This window comes from Eulemur rufifrons, chromosome 29 (assembly GCF_041146395.1).
Source record: "Eulemur rufifrons isolate Redbay chromosome 29, OSU_ERuf_1, whole genome shotgun sequence".
Lineage (NCBI taxonomy): Eukaryota > Metazoa > Chordata > Mammalia > Primates > Lemuridae > Eulemur > Eulemur rufifrons.
This window is the reverse complement of record NC_091011.1, coordinates 79889122-79909390: the sequence shown is the minus strand read 5'-3', so window position 1 is coordinate 79909390 and position 20269 is coordinate 79889122. Positions and strand designations below refer to the sequence as shown.

General features: G+C 38.1%; 1 protein-coding gene across 6 annotated transcripts in view; it reads right to left on the bottom strand.

Annotated features, from left to right (window-relative positions):
• AHCYL2 (adenosylhomocysteinase like 2) overlaps positions 1-20269 on the bottom strand; it is a 162868-nt gene that overhangs the window by 7973 nt on the left and 134626 nt on the right. For all 6 annotated transcript variants that reach the window (XM_069462665.1, XM_069462662.1, XM_069462664.1 and 3 more), the window contains exons 5-12: positions 16886-16988; positions 15309-15403; positions 12260-12366; positions 10705-10821; positions 10112-10175; positions 9545-9633; positions 6080-6150; positions 3903-3997 (exon numbers count right to left, since the gene is read on the bottom strand). In XM_069462665.1, coding sequence (XP_069318766.1) covers positions 3903-3997; positions 6080-6150; positions 9545-9633; positions 10112-10175; positions 10705-10821; positions 12260-12366; positions 15309-15403; positions 16886-16988 — 741 coding nt within the window. The remainder of the gene's footprint in view (positions 1-3902; positions 3998-6079; positions 6151-9544; positions 9634-10111; positions 10176-10704; positions 10822-12259; positions 12367-15308; positions 15404-16885; positions 16989-20269) is intronic.

Genomic DNA, 20269 nt, shown 5'->3' with positions numbered 1-20269 from the left:
CCAAAAACTTTAATTTTTTTTTTTTTTTAAGAGACAGAGTCTCACTTATTGCCCTGGCTGTTCTCCAACTGCTGGGCTCAAGTGATTCTCCTGCCTCAGCTTCCTGAGTAGCTGGGACTGCAGGTGCAAGCCATCATGCCTGGCTCAAAAAAACCTTAAATTTTTGATCACTCAAAATATCTGGGTAAATACTTACCAAATTATTCTGCTACACAGTTTCACCGAGTTGACTTATAGTGATTCTCCTCTCTTATTCTCACACTCTGCATCCAATCCATTTAGCAAATCCCATTGGTCACAGCATATCATTTCTTACTACCTCCACTGCTTGCCCGTCTAATCCAAGTCTCCACCTCCTATCATCAGAAATACTGAAAGACCCTCCTGTTGTTCCTATCACTACTCAAGTTCTAGAGTTTTTTTAAATACAAAAGCCAGAGTAATTTTTAAAAATCTAAGTCAGATTTTGTCATTCACTGCTCAAAACCTTCCAATGGCTTCCCTCGTATTCAGAATAAAACCTATAGTCCTTATCATGGCCTATAAAGCTCTATGTAGCCCACTACCTCCTTGGGCTACCTCTTCTCCTCACCCTCTTGCCCAAAGTTCCTCCCCCATGGCTTCTTTTCTCTTCCTCAAACACACTGAGTGGGTGTCTACCTCAGGGTCTTTTACTGGCCATTGTCTCTGAATAGAAGGCTCAGATGGCTAGCTTCTTCATTTCATTCAGGTTCTTTTTCAAATGTCATCTCCTCAAAGAGACTTTCTTGACCACCCTAACTAGAATAGCATCCTCAATGTCCTCACCTTGCTGTTTTTCTTCAACACTAAGCACTGACTGACAATAACCGTCTATTATTTGCTTATTGTCTGTCTCCTACACTAGAATATAAGCTCAATGAGAGCGGGATGTGTTCACTGCTATTTCTTCAGCCAATTAGTACTTGGCACACAGCAGAGCAGGTATTCAATATAAATATGCTAAATAGTGAATGAATATTCTGGTTTCAATTATTAGTTGAATTTGCTGTTTCCTTGAATTTCATTTCACATACCTTGTGACACTACCACCAAAGGTTGAGTAATTTAACTTTCAAAAGCCCTTCTGAGCATTTCTTTCTGGACCAGTTAGCTTAGCCATATACCTTTTGCCAACAAGGACATAAGAGAAGTGAGAGTTGGCCCCAGCTCATCTCAGTGGCAGATATGGGGGCAACCTGGCAATACCTGCAAAACTAGGGCCAGTCTCAACACAGCAGCCAGGGTGATCTTTTTAAATAAAAGTCATTGTTTTAAAACATAAGTCACGTTGTTATAAACCCTACAACGGCTCCCTATTTCTCTCAGAACATAATCCAGAGTTCTTATGATAGGCTATGAGACCCTGTTAAGATCTGGCCTGTTACTTCCCTGACCTCATTTTCCACTCTTCCCGCCCTGTGCTCATTCTACTCCAAGCACATCAGCCACCTTGTTGTTCCTCAAACAGCCTAGGCACATTCCTGCCTGAGAGCCTGAGTACTGGCTTTTATCTCTTCTTAAAATGCTCTTCACCAAAAAATGCACATGGCTAATTCTAGGCTGCTCAAATATCACCTTCTTTTTTTTTTTTTTTTTTGAGACAGAGTCTCACTCTATTGCCTGGGCTAGAGTGCCGTGGTGTCAGCCTAGCTCACAGCAACCTCAAACTGCTGGGCTCAAGCAATCCTTCTGCCTCAGCCTCCCGAGTAGCTGGGACTACAGGCATGCACCACCATGCCCGGCTAATTTTTCTATATATATTTTTAGCTGGCCATATAATCTCCTTCTATTTTTAGTAGAGATGGGGTCTCGCTCTTGCTCAGGCTGGTCTCGAACTCCTGAGCTCAAACAATCCGCCCGCCTCAGCCTCCCAGAGTGCTAGGATTACAGGCATGAGCCACCGCGCCTGGCTGAATATCACCTTCTTAATAAGGCTCATAACTGGATCCCTATATTTAAAATTGCCACCCAGTGCTAGATTCCCCTTACCATTCTCTACTTTTTCTTTTTTTCATGGTACTTCTGCCTTCTAACATAATATAAATTTTAGTTAAAATTTATTATGTTTATTGTCTTTCTTCTCACTAAAATACAAGCTCCATGATGGCAGTAATCTTTGCCTGTTTTGTTCACTGACTCTAAGCATCTAGACCAATACCTGGCATATAGCAGTCACACACAAAAAATATTTGTGATTGAAGGTCAAGAGTCTTCTGGCCTTTATTCTAAGAGATTATTTATGTCTGGGCTGCATTTGAAGGAGAAATTACCATCATAATTTGAAGTTAATCTATAAGTCATGAGGAGGCACCTATAAACACGTAGGAAAACAAAACAAAACTAGACTAGGAGTCAAAAAAACCTGGATTTTGTGTTCCAATTTCATTTTGGATTAATTATATGACTGAAAATGTACTTAACTTCATAGTTTTCCAATTGAAAATTAAGAATGAGAATAATGCCTCATGGAATGGTCAAGAAGATGAAATGAGATTAAGTAAAAATATGAAAGGTACATGATTATATCTCGTGTTATTTTTATTTCAGAGCTGTCTAAGGGTTTAGAAGGGAAAATTCTTTCCCCTTTCCTCCACTCTGAAGATTTCTCATTAAGGCCTATGGCATGACACACATACTTCCCTTTAGGCTTTTCCCCTTTGAAGGCTCTATAAGCAGATTAATCCAGGAAAGGACAATCATATGCTAGACAGTTTTAGAAATACTAGTATCTTTGGCCATTTAGCAGAGGGGCAGTATGGCACATAAGTGAAACTTAAGGGAGGAAAAAACCCAACTACCAACTAAATTATTCATTATAAGCAAAATCACGGTAAGATAGAGTAATGAGTCAAATACCCAGGGTACAAATAGGCTTTGGTAGGTTGCTTTGCCAGCTATTTTTAATAACAGAAGAACAGAGCACAGAGTTAAAAAGAGAAGCCATATAAAATAGGTATTATCCAACAGGATCTCAATATATTAACTTATCCTCATCTGGCAATGGTGAAACTCAGTCAGAGCAGCCTCCATGGAGATGAAAACATGCTTTGCTTGAGCCAGTTACCCAGAGAAAAATACAAGTGTGCCAGAAAAATGCCATAAAAATTTAAAACCAGAGTGAAAGTCACACTGAGAAATATTTTGGTAAGTCTGAAAAGAAATAAATAACACTTCTAGTAACTATTACTTGGGCAACTTATTAGGACCAAGCACTATTTTGGATGGGAAAATTTTAGAGTGAATGTAATCAAATTAGAGGACCAAAGTGTAGATTTTCTAGGTATGAGGACCGCATGCCACTACACAATGGCACTGCATTGATTGTGACACCTACAGACCCAATTACTACAGTTTAGAAAATATGTTAAGGGAAGACCTAGCTCAGTGAAAGAGGGAGAGAAAGAAGAAACCATAGGATGTGACAGATGCAGTCAATCTTAAGCAGCACAATCATCCCAGCACATAGATTTTTCTTCCTTGACTTGTTTCCCTGGACCAATCTACTTATCTCATATTTATAGTAAAGCCAAACACCCCCAAAATACTGGCTACTATACTGACTCACATTCATTGTATATTTTTGTAGTTTTGAGTTTACCCTGCTTTCAATCCTAAAGGTAGAGATAAAATGGCTTACATTGTAAGTAGGTATCAAGCTTGGGAGGAGGAAGATAATAATTTGAAATGATTAAATTAAGATGAAGAGCCATTATAGTATCTATAAGCACAAGCTGTAGGGCAAATAAGTGAACAGATATGGACAACTCTGCCAGGGAAGTTATGTTTAGGATGGCTGGTGACCCTGCTCTTTCCTGTTTCAGTTTGTTTCTTGGGAAGGAGAGGGAAACAAAGCCCCCAATTAATGAGCCACTTGATCTTACCACATCAATCTCTGTGTTGGAATGTCCCATGTTACAAACGATGCAGCTATTCTTCATACGGTCCAAGTGCTCTCTGGTTACCACATTCTTGTTACCTTAAAAACAGAAGAGATATCCACATGAAAAGAAATGAAGTTGGACCCCTACCTCATTCAATATGTAAAAATTAATTTAAAATGGGTCATAACCTAAATGTTAGAGCTAAACTATAAAACTCGTAGAAGAACACAGGAGTAAATCTTTGTGACCTTGGGTTAGGCAATGGTTTCTGAGATATAACACCTAAAGCACAAGCAACCAAAGAAAAAGAGATAGATTGAACTATGTCAATATTAAAAACTTTTGTATGCAAATGAAACCACTAAGAAAATGAAGAGACAACCCACAGAATGAGAAAAAAATATCTGCAAATCAGGTAACTGATAAGTGACTTGTCCAGAATATATAAGGAACTCTTATAACCCAATAATAAGAAGACAATTCAAAAATGAGCAAAGATGAGCTCAGGAATTCGAGATTACAGTGAGTTATGATCAGGCCACTATACTCTAGCCAGGGTTACAGAACAAGACCCTATCTCTAATTTAAAAACAACAACAACAACAAAAAACCAACAAGAGATCTGAACAGACATTTCCCCAGAGAAGATGTATTATACAAATGGCCAACAAGTGCATGAAAAGATGTTCAACATCATTAGTCATTAGGGAAATGCAAATCAAAACTACAATAAGATACCACTTTATGCTTACTAGGATGGTGATAATCAAGACAGACAATAACAAGTATTGGTGAGGATATGGAGAAATTAGAATGCACATGCATTTTGGTGGGATTGTAAAATGGTGCAGTCACTTTTTAAAAGTTTGGCAATTCCTCAAAACATTAAAAATACAGTTACTACATGATTCAGCAATTTTACTCCTGGGTATCCAAGAGAAATATATGAAAATATATGTCCACATAAAAACTATATATAATGTTCATAGCAGCATTATTCCTAATGGTCAAAAAGTGAAAACAACCCCAAATGTCCATCAATTGATGAATGGATAAATAAAATGTGGTTATATCATACAACCAAATATTATTCAGCAATAAAAAGGAATGAAGTACTGATACAAGCTATCACATGGATGGACCCTGAAAACATCATGTTAAGTAAAGGAAGCTGGCCACAAAAGATCATATACTGTATGGTTCCATTTATATTAATATAAAATGCCCAGAATAGGCAAATCTACAGAGACAGAAAGATTAGTGCATTGCCTAGGGCTAGGGGAGCATAAAGGCTGGAGGATGGAATAAGGAGTGACTGCTAATAGGATGGGGTTTCTTTTTTGGGGTGATAAAAATGTTCTGAAATTAGATAATAGGATGTTACACAAATTTACTAAAAACCGTTGAACTGTAAACTTTAAAAAGGTTAACTGTTTGGCATGTGAATTATATCTCAATAAAAAAATAGATTGTGGTGATGCTTGTACAACCCTGTGAATTTACTAGAAAACAGTGAATTTAAATGGGTGAAATATGTAGTATGTGAATTACATCTCAATAAAGCTACTTTTAAAAAAAGATTCAGGGGATTGATATGAAGCAAGAACAGCTTCTTGCAGGTCCTCTTCTCTGCCCCCAGCTCTCCCTTAGGCTACAAATATATTTTTTTAAATATTCTGATTTCCTCCCTAAAATAGAATTATAAAAGAAAACCAGTGTTCCTGTGATTTATGGTTCTACCATAAAAATAAGTATCTCATTCTAAATAAACTAGCATCTCTGTATATTCCCTCTCTAAAACTCAAAATACCTCTTTGTGAATTAACACAATAACCTCTCCCACTTTTTCTACCTATGAAGAATTTTGCTCTAGCTTTGCCTTAATTATAGGGACTAGAGAGAAATATATATCACTTTGGGAGGTAAAATTTAAAAAAATCAATATCAAGCAGAGTCCTATGGATAAAAAAAAAAGGAAAAAAAAATCAAGTGTACAAATTTAAGATCTGGGCTTCCCAAATAAAACTCTACTAGTTAATCTCATTCCTAGCCATCTCCTAGGTAGTTGAGGATGGATGGAGATACAGCAGTTATAAAGGGTAGAGAGAAACTTTCCTATAGGAATGACCTAATGGGCGTTCTCAAGTGCCACCCCATTTAATATGTCATAATCGTACCTGTACAGGTAATAACAATGTCCACTTGTCGGATGACCTCATTTAATTTGACCAGTCGAAATCCATCCATACTGTAGAAATAAAGCATGACCAATTAACCTAAACAGGCAGCTGGGGAGCCTTTTGCCACAGAACTTCAAAAGCTATTACCAAGGTCCTTTGGTACCTACACTGTCACTTCTTGAGATTGCTGGACTATTCTTTTTTTTTTTTTTTTTTTTTGAGACAGAGTCTCACTTTGTTGCCCAGGCTAGAGTGAGTGCCATGGCGTCAGCCTAGCTCACAGCAACCTCAAACTCCTGGGCTCAAGCGATCCTCCTGCCTCAGCCTCCCAAGTAGCTGGGACTACAGGCATGCGCCACTATGGCCGGCTAATTTTTCTATATATATATTTTTAGTTGTCCATATAATTTCTTTCTATTTTTAGTAGAGACGGGGTCTCACTCTTGCTCAGGCTGGTCTCGAACTCCTGACCTTGAGCGATCCACCCGCCTCGGCCTCCCAGAGTGCTAGGATTACAGGCGTGAGCCACCGCGCCCGGCCTGGACTATTCTTAACAGCAAAAAATCCAAACCATTTCCTTAGTTCATACAGGACAGAAATAAAAGGTTCTTTTCCATCAGTGGAACTTATTTCTTCCTAATAATAGAGAGCCAGGCATTACCAAGAGATTTCTCAACCAGGTTTCTGGAAACTCTAGAAAGTGCCACTTAGCCACTGAATCTGCTAGCCCATCGAAAGTGCTCTCCCCAGCATCATCAATAATCTCCTGAATGCCAAAACCAAAAATACTTCTTATACTCATATTACTTGATTTCTTATGCTACATTAAACATTATTTGCCCTCTTAAAACTCTATGCTCCTTGGACTCCATGACATTTCTATCCTGGTTTTCCCCCTACTTTTCTGATTGTCTCTTCTTGACCTCAGCTAACCTTTAGATATTGGTACTCTGTAGGGTTCTAACCTCTACTCTTTTCTCCATTTTTTCAGTACTCATCCATACCCCTTCCCTTAGCTGCAAATGACCACTTACAAGTGGCTGGTTTACACATTTATATCTTTAGCTTAGATCTCTCCAAAGCTTCATAGTCAAAAATCAAATTATCCACTGGATATTTCATCATGAAAGTCCCAGAAGGATCTCAAACTTACTCTGTTTGAAACTATACTCATTATCTTCTCCCCACCTCCAACTCCATCAATTTCTTCTTCTATATTTTCTATCTTGATCAACAGCATCATTGTTCATTCAACTGTATGAGCCATATAAACAAGAATGTTCTAGCTTACTGCCTCTTCCCAGTTGAAGTTGTCACCAAATCTGGTTGATTCTTTTTCCTTAATCCGTTGATTCTTTTTCCTTAATTCCTTAAAAGTCTCTTGAATCTGTCCCCTCCTCTTCATATATGCTGGCTTTACTATTTCTTGCCTAGATTACTGTAGTAAACCCTGGCCCAATCTCATTGCTTCTAGGTTTATATCTCTCTAAATCATTTTGCAGAGTAATTTCCCTAAATGCAATTTGGATCATGTCACTTCCTTGTTTAAAATATTTCAATGAGATGCTTGTTCTCAGGATAAGACCCAAATACTTACATTGATATATGATTATATGGACATATGATTCCTATGATACCTACCTCAGATATTATCATTCTCTCAAATTTATCCCATCTGCCAGCTACATTAAAATATTTCCAGCTTCTTAGATACGCTATCTCCTTCCTCAGAGACTACGCACATGTTCCCTCTAACTGGAATATACATCTAAACTATGAAAACACTTACACGTTTCAAGGCTCAGTTCTGTTGACCTCTCTTTCTACTCTACCCCCCTTGCTCTCCAGTTAGAAATTTCTCCTTTGTGCTCCTACAGAAGCATGTGCTGTTTACCTCCATGACAGCACTTACCACACTGCACAGTGGTTATCTGTCCATGTGCTTCTAAAAGCAGGCTCCTGTCTCATTCAACTATTTATTCTCAGCACATCACACAGTACCTAATACACAGTAAGTGATCAATTCATGTCTATAGGATAATTTCAATAGTACTACAATCAGTATTAAAGCATGTTCAGTTTCTATAATAAACTTTGAGAATATTAGAAGGGTGATGGTTCGCCTTGTGTGCTGAAGCCCTGACTCAGAGAAAGCCGGCAACTCTGTTGGGGAAGTTAGTGGGCTTATAGCTAGGATGTATACGGAGGACAGGAGGAAATGGTTATAGTTAAAACTTTATGCCATGCTTCATTCTATTCTGGGGACATTCCTCTAGAGGGTTAATGGTAAAGACTGGGTGGGGTATCCAGACTGCAGACACTAGGACTCTGCAATAATTTTCAGGGACAGTAGTAGTTCCCATCCTGCTGAGGATGGCAAGAGAAAATTTTAATAATAGCTACCAATTAGTGAGAACCTATTATATGACAGTAACTCTGCACCTTATATAATTATATATTTATTATGTAATATATAATTTATAATAACTATTTTACTGAACTCTCATAATGTTATGAGGTAGGTATGATTACCCACATTTTACAGATGAGAAAGGAACTATTCTTTTTTCAAATTTTTTAATTTTAGAATAATTTCAAACTTAAGAATTATAAGAATAGTACAAACAATTCTCATATATCTTTCAGTCAGATTTAGGAGATTCTGCCCTTAATTTAGACTTGTCTGATGTTTCCTCACAATTAGATTCAGGTTATAGGCTGAGCACGGTAGCTCACGCCTGTAATCCTAGCACTCTGGGAGGCTGAGGTGGGAGGACCGCCTGAGGCCAGGAGTTTGAGACCAGCCTGAGCAAGAGGAAGACCTCATCTCTACTAAAAATAGAAAAAATTAGCTGGGCAACTAAATATAGAAAAAAAAATTAGCTGGGTGTGGTGGTGAGGGCCTGTAGTCCCAGCTACTCGGGAGGCTGAGGCAGTAGGATTGCTTGAGCCCAGGAGTTTGAGGTTGCTGTGAGCTAGGCTGATTCCATGGCACTCTAGCGTGGGCGACAGAGTGAGACTCTGTCTCAAAAGAAAAAAACAACAAAAAGATTCAGGTTATCCATTTTGGAGGGGAATAACACAGGAAGGCTCTTTTCAGTACATCACATCAGATGACATCCAGTGCCAGCCTATTTCTTTTTCAATCATTGTTTTCAAAGTGGCAGAGATTACATATAGAGACGGTAAGGAGCTACTTGTTCTCTGGCTCAAAGCATCCCCTGTTACTATTTCCACAGGAATTCTAAATTGTAGCTTTTCTGATAGTCTCTGCTCTCTCAGAGAAGAGCTCCTTGACCTTTGAAAGAGAAATTTAGACCTAGTGGCAGCCTCTCTGAGGATCTGGGCCCCTCTAAGATAAGATGCAGCATTAACCAGGTCACTCTTTGGAGCAGCTCCAAGGTCACATGTCGGATGGCAGCACACATACAGGAGGAAGCAATTCTCTCTTTGCATGCTTACCAGGCTTGCAGGGCACAGATGGGGTCAATCTCTGTTACATACACAATGGAGCCCATGGCTTTCAGGGCAGCACAGCACCCCTTCCCCACCTAAAGAAGAGAGAGAACACATATATTAGGGAAAGTCAACAAGAAAACAGTTTCCCAAAGCTTCTGGTAAAGAGCACCTCCCTTTCCGCCCCCAAAAGGAATTTCACTGAATAGATTCATGCTCAGGGAAAAATAAGAAAAACAAATGAATGCAGTTCCTAAACAAATCCCTGGCTCCTGCTTATCACATTCATGTGCATAAGAACACCCACACTCACGATTTATAATCAAAACACAAGCTAAAAGAACATCACAAACGGTGGTACTGGAATAAGTTAGAAAATCAACTTAAGGAAAAATGGCAAAAATGCAAAAAAGTAAAAGAAAGACCATACTTTAACCAGTGGGCCTCCAAAGTTACTTCTTCCCATTCTAAAGTGGTAATGAATATACTCTTATGTCCATACAAATGAAAAATTCTGGAATATCTCAGCAAAATACATTTTAAACAACTAATAAATGAAAGGTTAAACTTTACCTCTCCATAGCCACAGACCACCACTTGCTTTCCACCAAACATCATATCTGTAGTCCTTTTAAGACTAAGGGAAAAAAACATTAAGTCAGAAAAATCTTCTCTTGTTTCTCCCTTGAGATTAGTATTAAGTCCTTTTGTTTTCATGGGGTTTTTTTGTTTATTTTTCATTTTGAAATAAAGTCTGCTTTCTATCCTAGAGAAACTATTTAGTAACCAGAAAGGTTGAATAAAATACATATTTTCTCACTCCTTGGCATCCAACTAGTTCTATATATGTGATTTTTTTTCCTTTTTTCCCCTTTTCTTGGGAATGGTGCAGAAGGGAAGAAGATGTAGATTATACAGTAACTTTTGAACATAAAAACTTATACATTTATTATATAATGTTCTGAATATATAATACTTGGAAATAAAAGATACAAAGAAGAAAATAAAAATAATGTAATTTTAATTTATGAAGTGACAAAACTCTGGATTAATGGAAACATTATCCAGAGGTGCTACATGAATTATTTCCAGAAATAAGCAAAACAAAAAAAAATCAGAACCTTAACTCAACAACTCAAGTTCATCTCAAAGATAATAAACATTACCCATCAAGAATTGATTCACGGCAACAGTAGAGGTTGTCAAATTTCTGTTTGGTGACTGAGTCATTGACATTCATGGCTGGAACACACAGCTTCCCAGCTTTGGACAGTTGATACAGCCTGAGAATGAAGGAAGTCAAGAAGAACATAAAACAATGACACATTATGATCCACCATTGCTTTCATATCAAATCCCAGAAATATGTTGATTGGGTAGGCATGAGAGCATGTGACATGACTAGTTTTGTCTTATAAGGTAGATACTGAGAAATAAAAACATAGCTTTCAGGGATGGGTATATTCACACCTAATGGGTGCGGTGTGCACCATCTGGGGGATGGACACGCTTGAAGCTCTGACTCAGGTGGGGCAAAGGCAATATATGTAACCTAAACATTTGTACCCCCGTAATATGCTGAAATAAAAAAAAAGAAAAATATGGGGATAGCTGATTTATGTATAAAATTATCTTAAAAAAAAAGAGCTAGAACTATTAAAAAAAAAACCCATATCTTTCTAGACCCTGTATACAGCTTAGCAATAAAGATCTTATTCAAGTTATGTGGGGAAAATCTTTGACCTACCTCTAAATTTCAAATGTAAAATTTTTAATTTTTTTTTTTTTTTTTTTTTTACTAGAGATGGAGTCTCATTCTTGCTCAGGCTGGTCTCAAACTCCTGACCTCAAGCAATCCTCCCACCTCGGCCTCCCAGAGGCTAGGCATGAGCCACCATTTAACCATATATAAATTTATTCCCTCTTTTAATTATAAAAGTAGTAACTTTAAGTACTATTTTAGAAATCATGCATAATCCTACTACTCTAATGCAACAATTTTAACTTTCAAACAGTCTCAAATTTATAATCTCAATATGTATATCCATATATAGGAGTTTTATTTTATACTGAGTCAATTAGACATTGAACTATGGGTTTTATTCAAAATTCATCCCTTTTTAAGAGTCTGAAGGTATGTTATACTATAGTTTTGTATATTCAAAAAGATAACAATACTTTGAAGCAGCGATGGTGGCTGATTCAGAATTTACTTCTGTCAAACTTTTATTTCATACTTTCAGGTCTTAATGTGTGAATAATAGCATACAGAAATGATTCCAATTTTACTCAGGGAACTAGTGCTCCTTTGAGAAACAGAACAGAACCCCTGCACTCTATGTAAGAAAATAAGCTCTTTGAGGACACAGCTTTTTGTCTGTTTTGTCCACTGCTAAATCCCTAGCACCTAGGGCAGTTCCTGGCTCATTGTAGAAGTTCAATAGGTATTTGTTGAATAAATGAATTTGTCCAAAAAGGACAAGAATTCATTGTATTGCAATGACTAGAAAACATGAGGACTCCACTTGTTCCCCTACCTGATCCCCTCACTATTTTAAGTTTGTTATTTGCATTAATCAAAAAATAAGTGTGCAGGTTCAGATCTGGTCACCTCATAGCAGGTTCCAATTTTTTAACATAATGTGTTCCTCCATAGGTGTGTGATTACAAGATTATATGTCTAGGCTACATAAAATCAGGTATGCCCATGTCAAATCTTACCTATGAACTCCAGTGACACTCTCCTCTACTATGCCCTTGATTTTCTTAAACATGTTGGGATACTTTTTATAAATCCAGTGAGTGAGATCTCCTCCATCATCCAAGATCTGCAATAGTAAGCATCAATAATGTCATTTACTTTGCTGAAGGCTCAAGGCTTCAGTGCTTCTCTGGGTTTTGTATCCCAATTTCTAATGACCAATGCATAGATATGCCAAACTTCCCATATGATTATGTAAAATAACTTAAAGCAGGGTTAATGGAATAATCTACTAAATAGTTGTTATACTGAAGCAAAAGACAATGAGAGGTGAAAGGCCAATTGTAATTCTCACAGCCAAATGACCCTCCCACAGGACATACCTACTTTATCAAAATACACAGCAACACAATGAGGATTTTCTTATGGATTGACAGCTTACGTAGTTATTTAGATCACTAGTCCTTGAATGTACTATAGATATTCAGAAAGCCTAAACTTTATATAGCAGATTTCTATTGGTTAAATTCAAGACTTGAAATATATTCAGTCGAGGCTTAGTTTAAAATAAAAGGCCAGATAATTAGTCTCCCTTTCAGAACAATGGTTTATAAGACTGAATTCATTAGTCCTTTACTTCTCCTGAAGTACAGGCACTCTCCCACCCAAAATATCAGGCAGCACTATAGGGTTTTGCCTAGCACAACCTCACACTCTGTATAAACCAAATTAAAAATAACCAGGGAACCGTGCAGCATGTAGGTGTGCAAGCATGCCTCTGAACAGCTCGTCACTATTTCAGGTTGGCATTAAAGATAAACACAATGCTGTGCCCACTGGAGCTTTCATCAGCAGAGGAAAATTTCTGAATTATAAATAAGCTAAAGAAGGACCAGCTTAGAGCACTATCAGGCACTATGCTGTGGCACTTCAGCCCTTCACTGGACTGTTAAAAGTGCTTAGCAGGACTTTGCAGATTGTTACACCTATCCTCCTGGAAAGTCCCTACAGAACTGAGCTGCCCTTTCCTGGCAGGCACCCATTTTGCAGTCTCATCAAATTCTCAACTCTCCTGCAAGTGCTTAAAATGCCATCCTGGACCCCAAGGTACACAAAATCCCCAACCTCATGTCTAGAACCTGATCTCTTTTATGCTTCTGCTCCGGCTGTTGATCTATTTTCTCTGACTCAATCAAGCCTTGCTTGAGAGCAGGGATCCAAGGCAGAACTCTTAAAACTCTTATGCTTGCTCCAAACACAAGTAGAAACCCTCAGAACAGATGCCCTAAGAAACCAAAAGGCTCTTCTGAGTTTCTCTCTCCCTTTCTGCATGTATGGAATCCCTCATGGAGTTTTCCCTTGCCGCAAAAAAGATTAAAGACCAAAAAGATTGAACAACTGGGAACTTTTTAAGTTTTACTATTCTCGTCTTTTTCCTTTTTAAAAAATATACCAGACACAGGCAGGTAGCTGCTATCCTTAAATTTATTTAATGAATGCAGCCCATAACTCTCACCATGTAAATCTACTGCAGAAAATTCTTGTCACCAGGAAATCTTCCTGAGGTTGGAAAGCAAGGAAAAGTACTAAGATCTTGACAGGATCCAAAGAGGTATGGGTCCTGTTTTCTGGAGTGACAACTGTTTTTGCCTTTGTCTTACTCTCTTCATTAACCTTCCCAGCAGTTTGTGCTGGCTCCACAGTTTGTAAAAACTCTCTGAGTACAATTGCATGTCCTCTCTGGGTTCCTGACTATAATATCAACGTTTTATTCTCTGGAGAAACCCCCTGGGATATCTTCTTTAGTGTCTGTCAGTCATACTCTGCCCTGTTGCTGTTAAAACTGTTGGAATGAGCTGACTCATCCTACAGCCACTGTCATCCCCACCCCCTCACCCCTTTGGTATGAAGGCTCCAACTCAGCTTCCTCAAACCAGCACTGGGTGCAATGTGACCTGGATCACAGAATTCAGAAAGGCTGCTGCTCTGCTGTGAGCCAGATGAGGCCTGCTCTGTGGTCTGCAGCAGCAAGCAATGATTGGACTACAGCTTCAAGGATTCTTTTCTCAGTTGATTCCCTAATTTCTCCTCAAACATGTGGAATTTTTATGAACTAGGAGTGCCACATACTTTGTGTAGCTTTTTGCCTCTCTGCAAATCTAATGTGCTATCAGGCTTCAAGACCTGATCTTTTTAAAAATGAAACAAAAATTAAAAATGCAAAACTTTGCCTGGTCATCTCTTTTAAGGTGGTGAATGAATAAAGAGCAGAAATTTGAACTTGGAAGTTCTTCAGGTTTACTAAAAATTCAGTATATAGATTCTAGAGAGAAAGCTAAGTATCTCAAGAGCTGTCATGTTTTTTTGTTTGTATGGGTTTTTTTGGTTGCTGTTGGTGGGCAGTGGTAGGGGATGGAAAGTCATTACCCTTGACTTTTAATCAGCCATGTATGAATCCTGAGCAGTGCTTTAATGTTACTAATGAATATGAATGCTTCCAAGAATCAAGGCACTTTGAGGTTACAAAAGGTTCAATACTCTTGGGGTACCATAAGCATAAGCATCTAGTTCCTTTTTTTTTTTTTTTTAATTTTTTTTTTTTTGAGACAGAGTCTCACTCTGTTGCCCTGGCTAGAGTGCCATGGCATCAGCCTAGCTCACAGCAACCTCCAACTCCTGGGCTCAAGTGATCCTCCTGCTTCAGCCTCCCAAGTAGCAGGGGATTACAGGCATGCGCCGCCATGCCCAGCTAATTTTTTCTATATATTTTAGTTGTTCAGCTAATTTCTTTCTATTTTTAGTAGAGATGGGGTTTCGCTCTTGCTCAGGCTGGTCTCGAACTCCTGAGCTCAAACAATGCACCCGCCTCGGCCTCCCAGAGTGCTAGGATTACAGGCATGAGCCACTGCGCCCGGCCAAGCATCTAGTTCCATTGGAAATCCAGGTATATCAGATAGAAATGGAGCCATTTTCCTTCTTTATTGTTGAGAAACCCTCTCCCTGGCCATAGCCTCCTCCTACCTCCACCCTTGACTCCTACAGAATTGTGTTAGCAGAAATCTGACCCACCATGTTTGGCTGCCAGCCTTCTACATTCACGCATCTATCAATGCACCACCAAAAGTCATCTTCTGACTCTCCTTTCCAGGCAAAGACAGGAAATCCTGAGAAAAAGAAACAAAAAGAAACCATTAAAAACTGAAAAAAGGGCCAACCCCCAAATTTTCACAAGAAGATATTGGTTTTTCCCAATTCTAAACTCTCTCATTCTGCTATATTTCTTGAATTGACTTTCTTCATTGATTAGCATGGCCTTTAGCACCTTTATCCATTTTTTGTGTTTGGTGGTCATTCTGCTCTTATTAGCCCAAAAAGGACAAGCTAAATGAACAAGAGTATGATGGCTGTTAAAAATATGACTCAAAGGGAAAAAAGAAACCAGACATAAGTACTTCTTGATCCACTTAAACTGGCATTCTCACCATTTCCCAACTCCTCTTTGATCTTTCTTGCTTCTATGCTTTAGTCATCCCACCCTTTTCATCAGGAAAACCCTTACATTCTTCTCCATCTGCTAAAATGTTGCTATAATTCATAGACCAGTTAAGTGTCATGTTCCTAATGAAGCCTGATTAACTCCGCTGGAAGTAAGCTCTCAAGGAATCTGAACTTTTCTAAGCCCCTTGTTTATGTAATGAATATAGATTTATGATCTGCCAAGGAATTTATCATATATGTCCTGGTATTATCATTCCTTATATATGTGTATTGTCTCCTCAACCACAATATAAAATTCTGAGGGCAAAGATATTGTGTCATTTGTCCTTATAACTCTTAGAGTAGGTCAATAAGCATTTGTTTAAAAAAATAAGTGAATGCATATATACCATTAATTGGGCTACACATTCAACATTTGTATTAATAAAGTATTAATATTACTTTTCTACTATATATACATTAATACAATTTTATAAATGAATGAATATCAATGAAAGAACCAATGAAATGCTGGGAGTGCTGGCAAAAAGAGAGACATGTACACTCTATAGGCCTTTCCCAGAATTTCCCAGGAGCAGCGAAGCAAGTGTTTAGTACTCTGATCTGTGCTGTGCTGCGTTGTGCTGCCAGAGAGTGAAGGCAAGACGCTGGCAAAGTCCAAATTTCTCTATTTCTTGTGTCCTTCAAGTATCAGTGGATATCGTGATCAAATATTAATCTGCCAGGTCAAGTACTCTTTACTGCTGAAGCAGAAACACCAAACATTAAGTCAGGGCAAACCACTTGCTGGAAAACCAGCAGGGCCACAAAACTATGGCTGAAGCATTTTCTTCTCTAATCCTTATTACCTTAGACAGTGAGTAGTGTTCACTGGTGCTCTACTGTTAGTGAGTCAAAGCAAAGCATTAACTAATAATGGAATAATAGACATAGGTAGATATTTGCCAACTGTAAAATATAACAAAGTTAACCAGATCATATTTGACAAGAGAAGCCCAGAAAAAGAACACACTCATCAAGATTAGGGATCCACTTCTTCCAAGACAGCTCCTTTATTGTCAATATTCCTTAAAGATTTACGTTGAAACAAGGGACGTTTTCAGAGACTTATTTAGCCAAAGACATAGAGAACAAGCAAAAGATCTTACCACTTTCTGCTAGAGCAGCAGCCACTTCATTGAGAGTGGAATAGATGTTGCAGGCAGCCCATCGGCACTGTGCCCCCAGAGCACCTAGAGTTTCCATAAGCACCTGTATTAAAGAGAAAGCAGATGAGGAAGCCTGGGCCAAACAACTGGTCGAGGAGATTAAGTTTATATATTTGACAATGAGAATGTATTCTGAAATAACTTAGGCCAATGCTTTTCAAATTGTGCTGTGCAGAACCTCTTCTGTATTCTGAGAGGGCGAGGGTTGGGGGAGCCATGGGAAGAGGCTCCACATGAGCTCTATACTTTTACCTGTTTAGCAGGAAAATATCTGCATGCATGTGCAGAAACAGATGAAGGCTGAGGGAGAAGCAGAGACACTGAGGAAGGCTCTTTGGAAATATCAAATCATGAGGTAACAGCAACCCACTGCTGGAGGAATTTGAAGCCTTTGCTGGTGTACAACAAAACCTAAATCCAGCCCAAATCATGACTATAATGGAAACTAATATACTACCACTCAATAAAAAATTTTAAGACACACAAAAAGTGGGGGAAAAAACCCCACTGTTAAGAAATTAAGTTATCTAGAATATATAAAGAAATCTTTTAGGATGGGTATGGTGGGTGGCTCACACCTGTAATCCTAGCACTCTGGGAGGCCGAAGCGGGAGGATCACTTGAGACCAGCCTGAGCAAGAGCGACAAGACCCCATCTCTATACAAACTACAAAAATTAGCTAGAGTGGTGGCACACACCTGTAGTACAGCTAAAATAATCAGTAGAGCCAGACTCTCAGGTAAGCCAAATGTTTGATCAGAGAGGAACTTCAAAATAAATATGATTAATCTGTTTATTCTAAAGGATCTAGTGAAAAAGATGGACAACATCCTTGAACAGACAGAAAATTCAGCAGCAAGATGAAACTATAAAAACAATTCAAATAGAAATACAAGAAATACCAGCCTGAGCAAGAGCGAGACCCCGTTTCTCCTAAAAATAATTAGCTGGGCATGGTGGCGCATGCCTGTAGTCCCAGGTACTTGGGAGGATGAGGCAGGAAGATCACTTGAGCCCAGGAGTTTGAGGTTGCTGTGAGCTAGGCTGATGCCATGGCACTCTAGCCTGGGCAATAGAATAAGACTCTGTCTCAGAAAACAAAGCAAAAGGAATATAAGAAATAATAAAAAAAAAAAAAATCAGAGATTAAAAATTCCTTCAATAGGCTTATCATCAGACTGGGCACATCCAAGGATAGAATCAGTGAACTTGAAAATAGACCAGCAGAAATTACCAAACTGAAATACAAAAAGAAAGAAGAGTAGTAGAAAAAAAATTGGAACAGAGTACTCAAGATCTATGGGACATTATCAAATGGTCTGACATACATGTAACTGGAGTTCCAAAAGGCAAAGAGGGAGAGAGAGGGCAAAAGAAACATATGAAGAGTTATTTTTCCAAAATTAATAAAAGAGGATCTGGGAACACCAACATCCCAAGAGCAAAGAGCACATGAGTGCCCAGATCCACTAAAAGGATCCAAGGCTCCTTGGAGAAATGTCTAATTCAAAGGCTAGGGCATAGAATATACAGGATGAGCTTAGATCATCTTGTACCAGTGCAAGGAAATGGTCAAAGAATGAAAGAGACATATCAAAAGACAAAGAAGCCACAGAAACCATACTGAAGGGGCTCCCCCTGGTCAAACTGTGGGCAATATGAGCATCAAAATAATGATAGTAATGGATTATAACCTATTAAATAAAACAGGAAATGATTCCATACAAACACAAATAAATGAATGAATAAATCAGAAGTTGGATGAAGAATGGGATATTTATAGTTTCATAGTACTACCTTACAAAAAATGTATTAATTACAAAGGGGGGGAAATAACTTTTACATGGAAAAAGCCTGACAGACACCACCTCAATCAAGGGGTCAAAGTAAACATTATCAGTTATGGGACAAACTGAAATCATGCACCACCTGATAGAATTCAGCAAGGAAAATGCTGCATCACTTCTCTGTATTCCTACCATAGACTCATAGCCTGAAACATCAGAAAAATCTAAATTGAGGACAGTCCACAAAATAATTCATCTGTAATCTTTACAAGTGCCAAGCAGAAAATCAAAGACTGAGAAAGTGTTCCAGACTAATAGAGACTAAAGAGATATGACACTTAAATGCAACACAGTAAGTATGGACTGTATTCTTTTGTTATAAAAAGTACTATTGGGACAACTAGTGAAATTTGAATGGGGTCTGAAGATTAGATGGTAGTAATGAATCAATGTTAATTTTGCAATTTTGATGGTGATACTGTTGTATAGGAGAATGTCCTTGTTTGTAGAAAATACATACTAAAGTATTTGGGAGTTGCTATGGTCCGAATGTACGTGGTCTCCCCCATCTTTCTCACTCCAGCTTGCCAAATTCATATGTTGAAATCTAACTCCCAAGGTAATGGTATTAAACTGTGATTAGGGAGGTGAATAGAAAGTGATTAGGTCACAAGAGCTCTGCCCTCATGAATGGGATTAGTACTCTTATAAAAGAGGCCTGAGGAAGCCTGCTTGCCCCTTCCGCCATGTGAAGTTACACAGAAGGCATCATCTATGAGGAACAGGCCCTCATCAGGGACTGAATCTGCTGGTGTCTTGATCTTGGAATTCCCAGCCTCCAGAACTGTGAACAATAAATTTCTACTGTTATAAATTATCCAGTCTAAGGTATTTTGTTATAGCAGCCCAAATGGACTAAGACAAGGGTGAAGGAGTATTAGGTTGGCAACTTATTCTCAAATGGCTCAGGAAAAAAAAGTTATCTGTACTATACTTGTAATTTTTTGGTAAATAATCTTTGTTTATTTCAAAATTTAAAAACTTATTTAAAAAAATTTAAAGCCACTTATTTGATCCTGACTTATTGTTATTTCAATATAAAAGATAGAAACAGGATTCTTTTAAAAAGGTAGTATACCACACTACTGCTTTGATCAAGAATGATTTTGACAAGAATAAAGCTTTGGTTAAAAAGCTTGATTTAAGATTTCCTAACAGTAGTTAACTTTGGGTACTAGTAATTTTCATTTTTAAAGATTTGTATTTTCTACTATTTCTACATTAAATAAAAATTCTAATTAAAATACATTCTGATTTTTAAAAAATACTTGCAAACAACTTTACAGATTTAGGCTAATCCACTCAAGTAATTTGTCCAAGGCCACATAGTCAGTTAACAGTAGAACTACTTATATGTCTTAATTTCTAGCCCACACTACCTTTCGATATCTGATCCCATTTTTTCCCTCTCATTTTATTTTTCACCTTAAAGAATTTCTGAATTCCTACAACCAGTATTCCTGAATTTGTCAAATA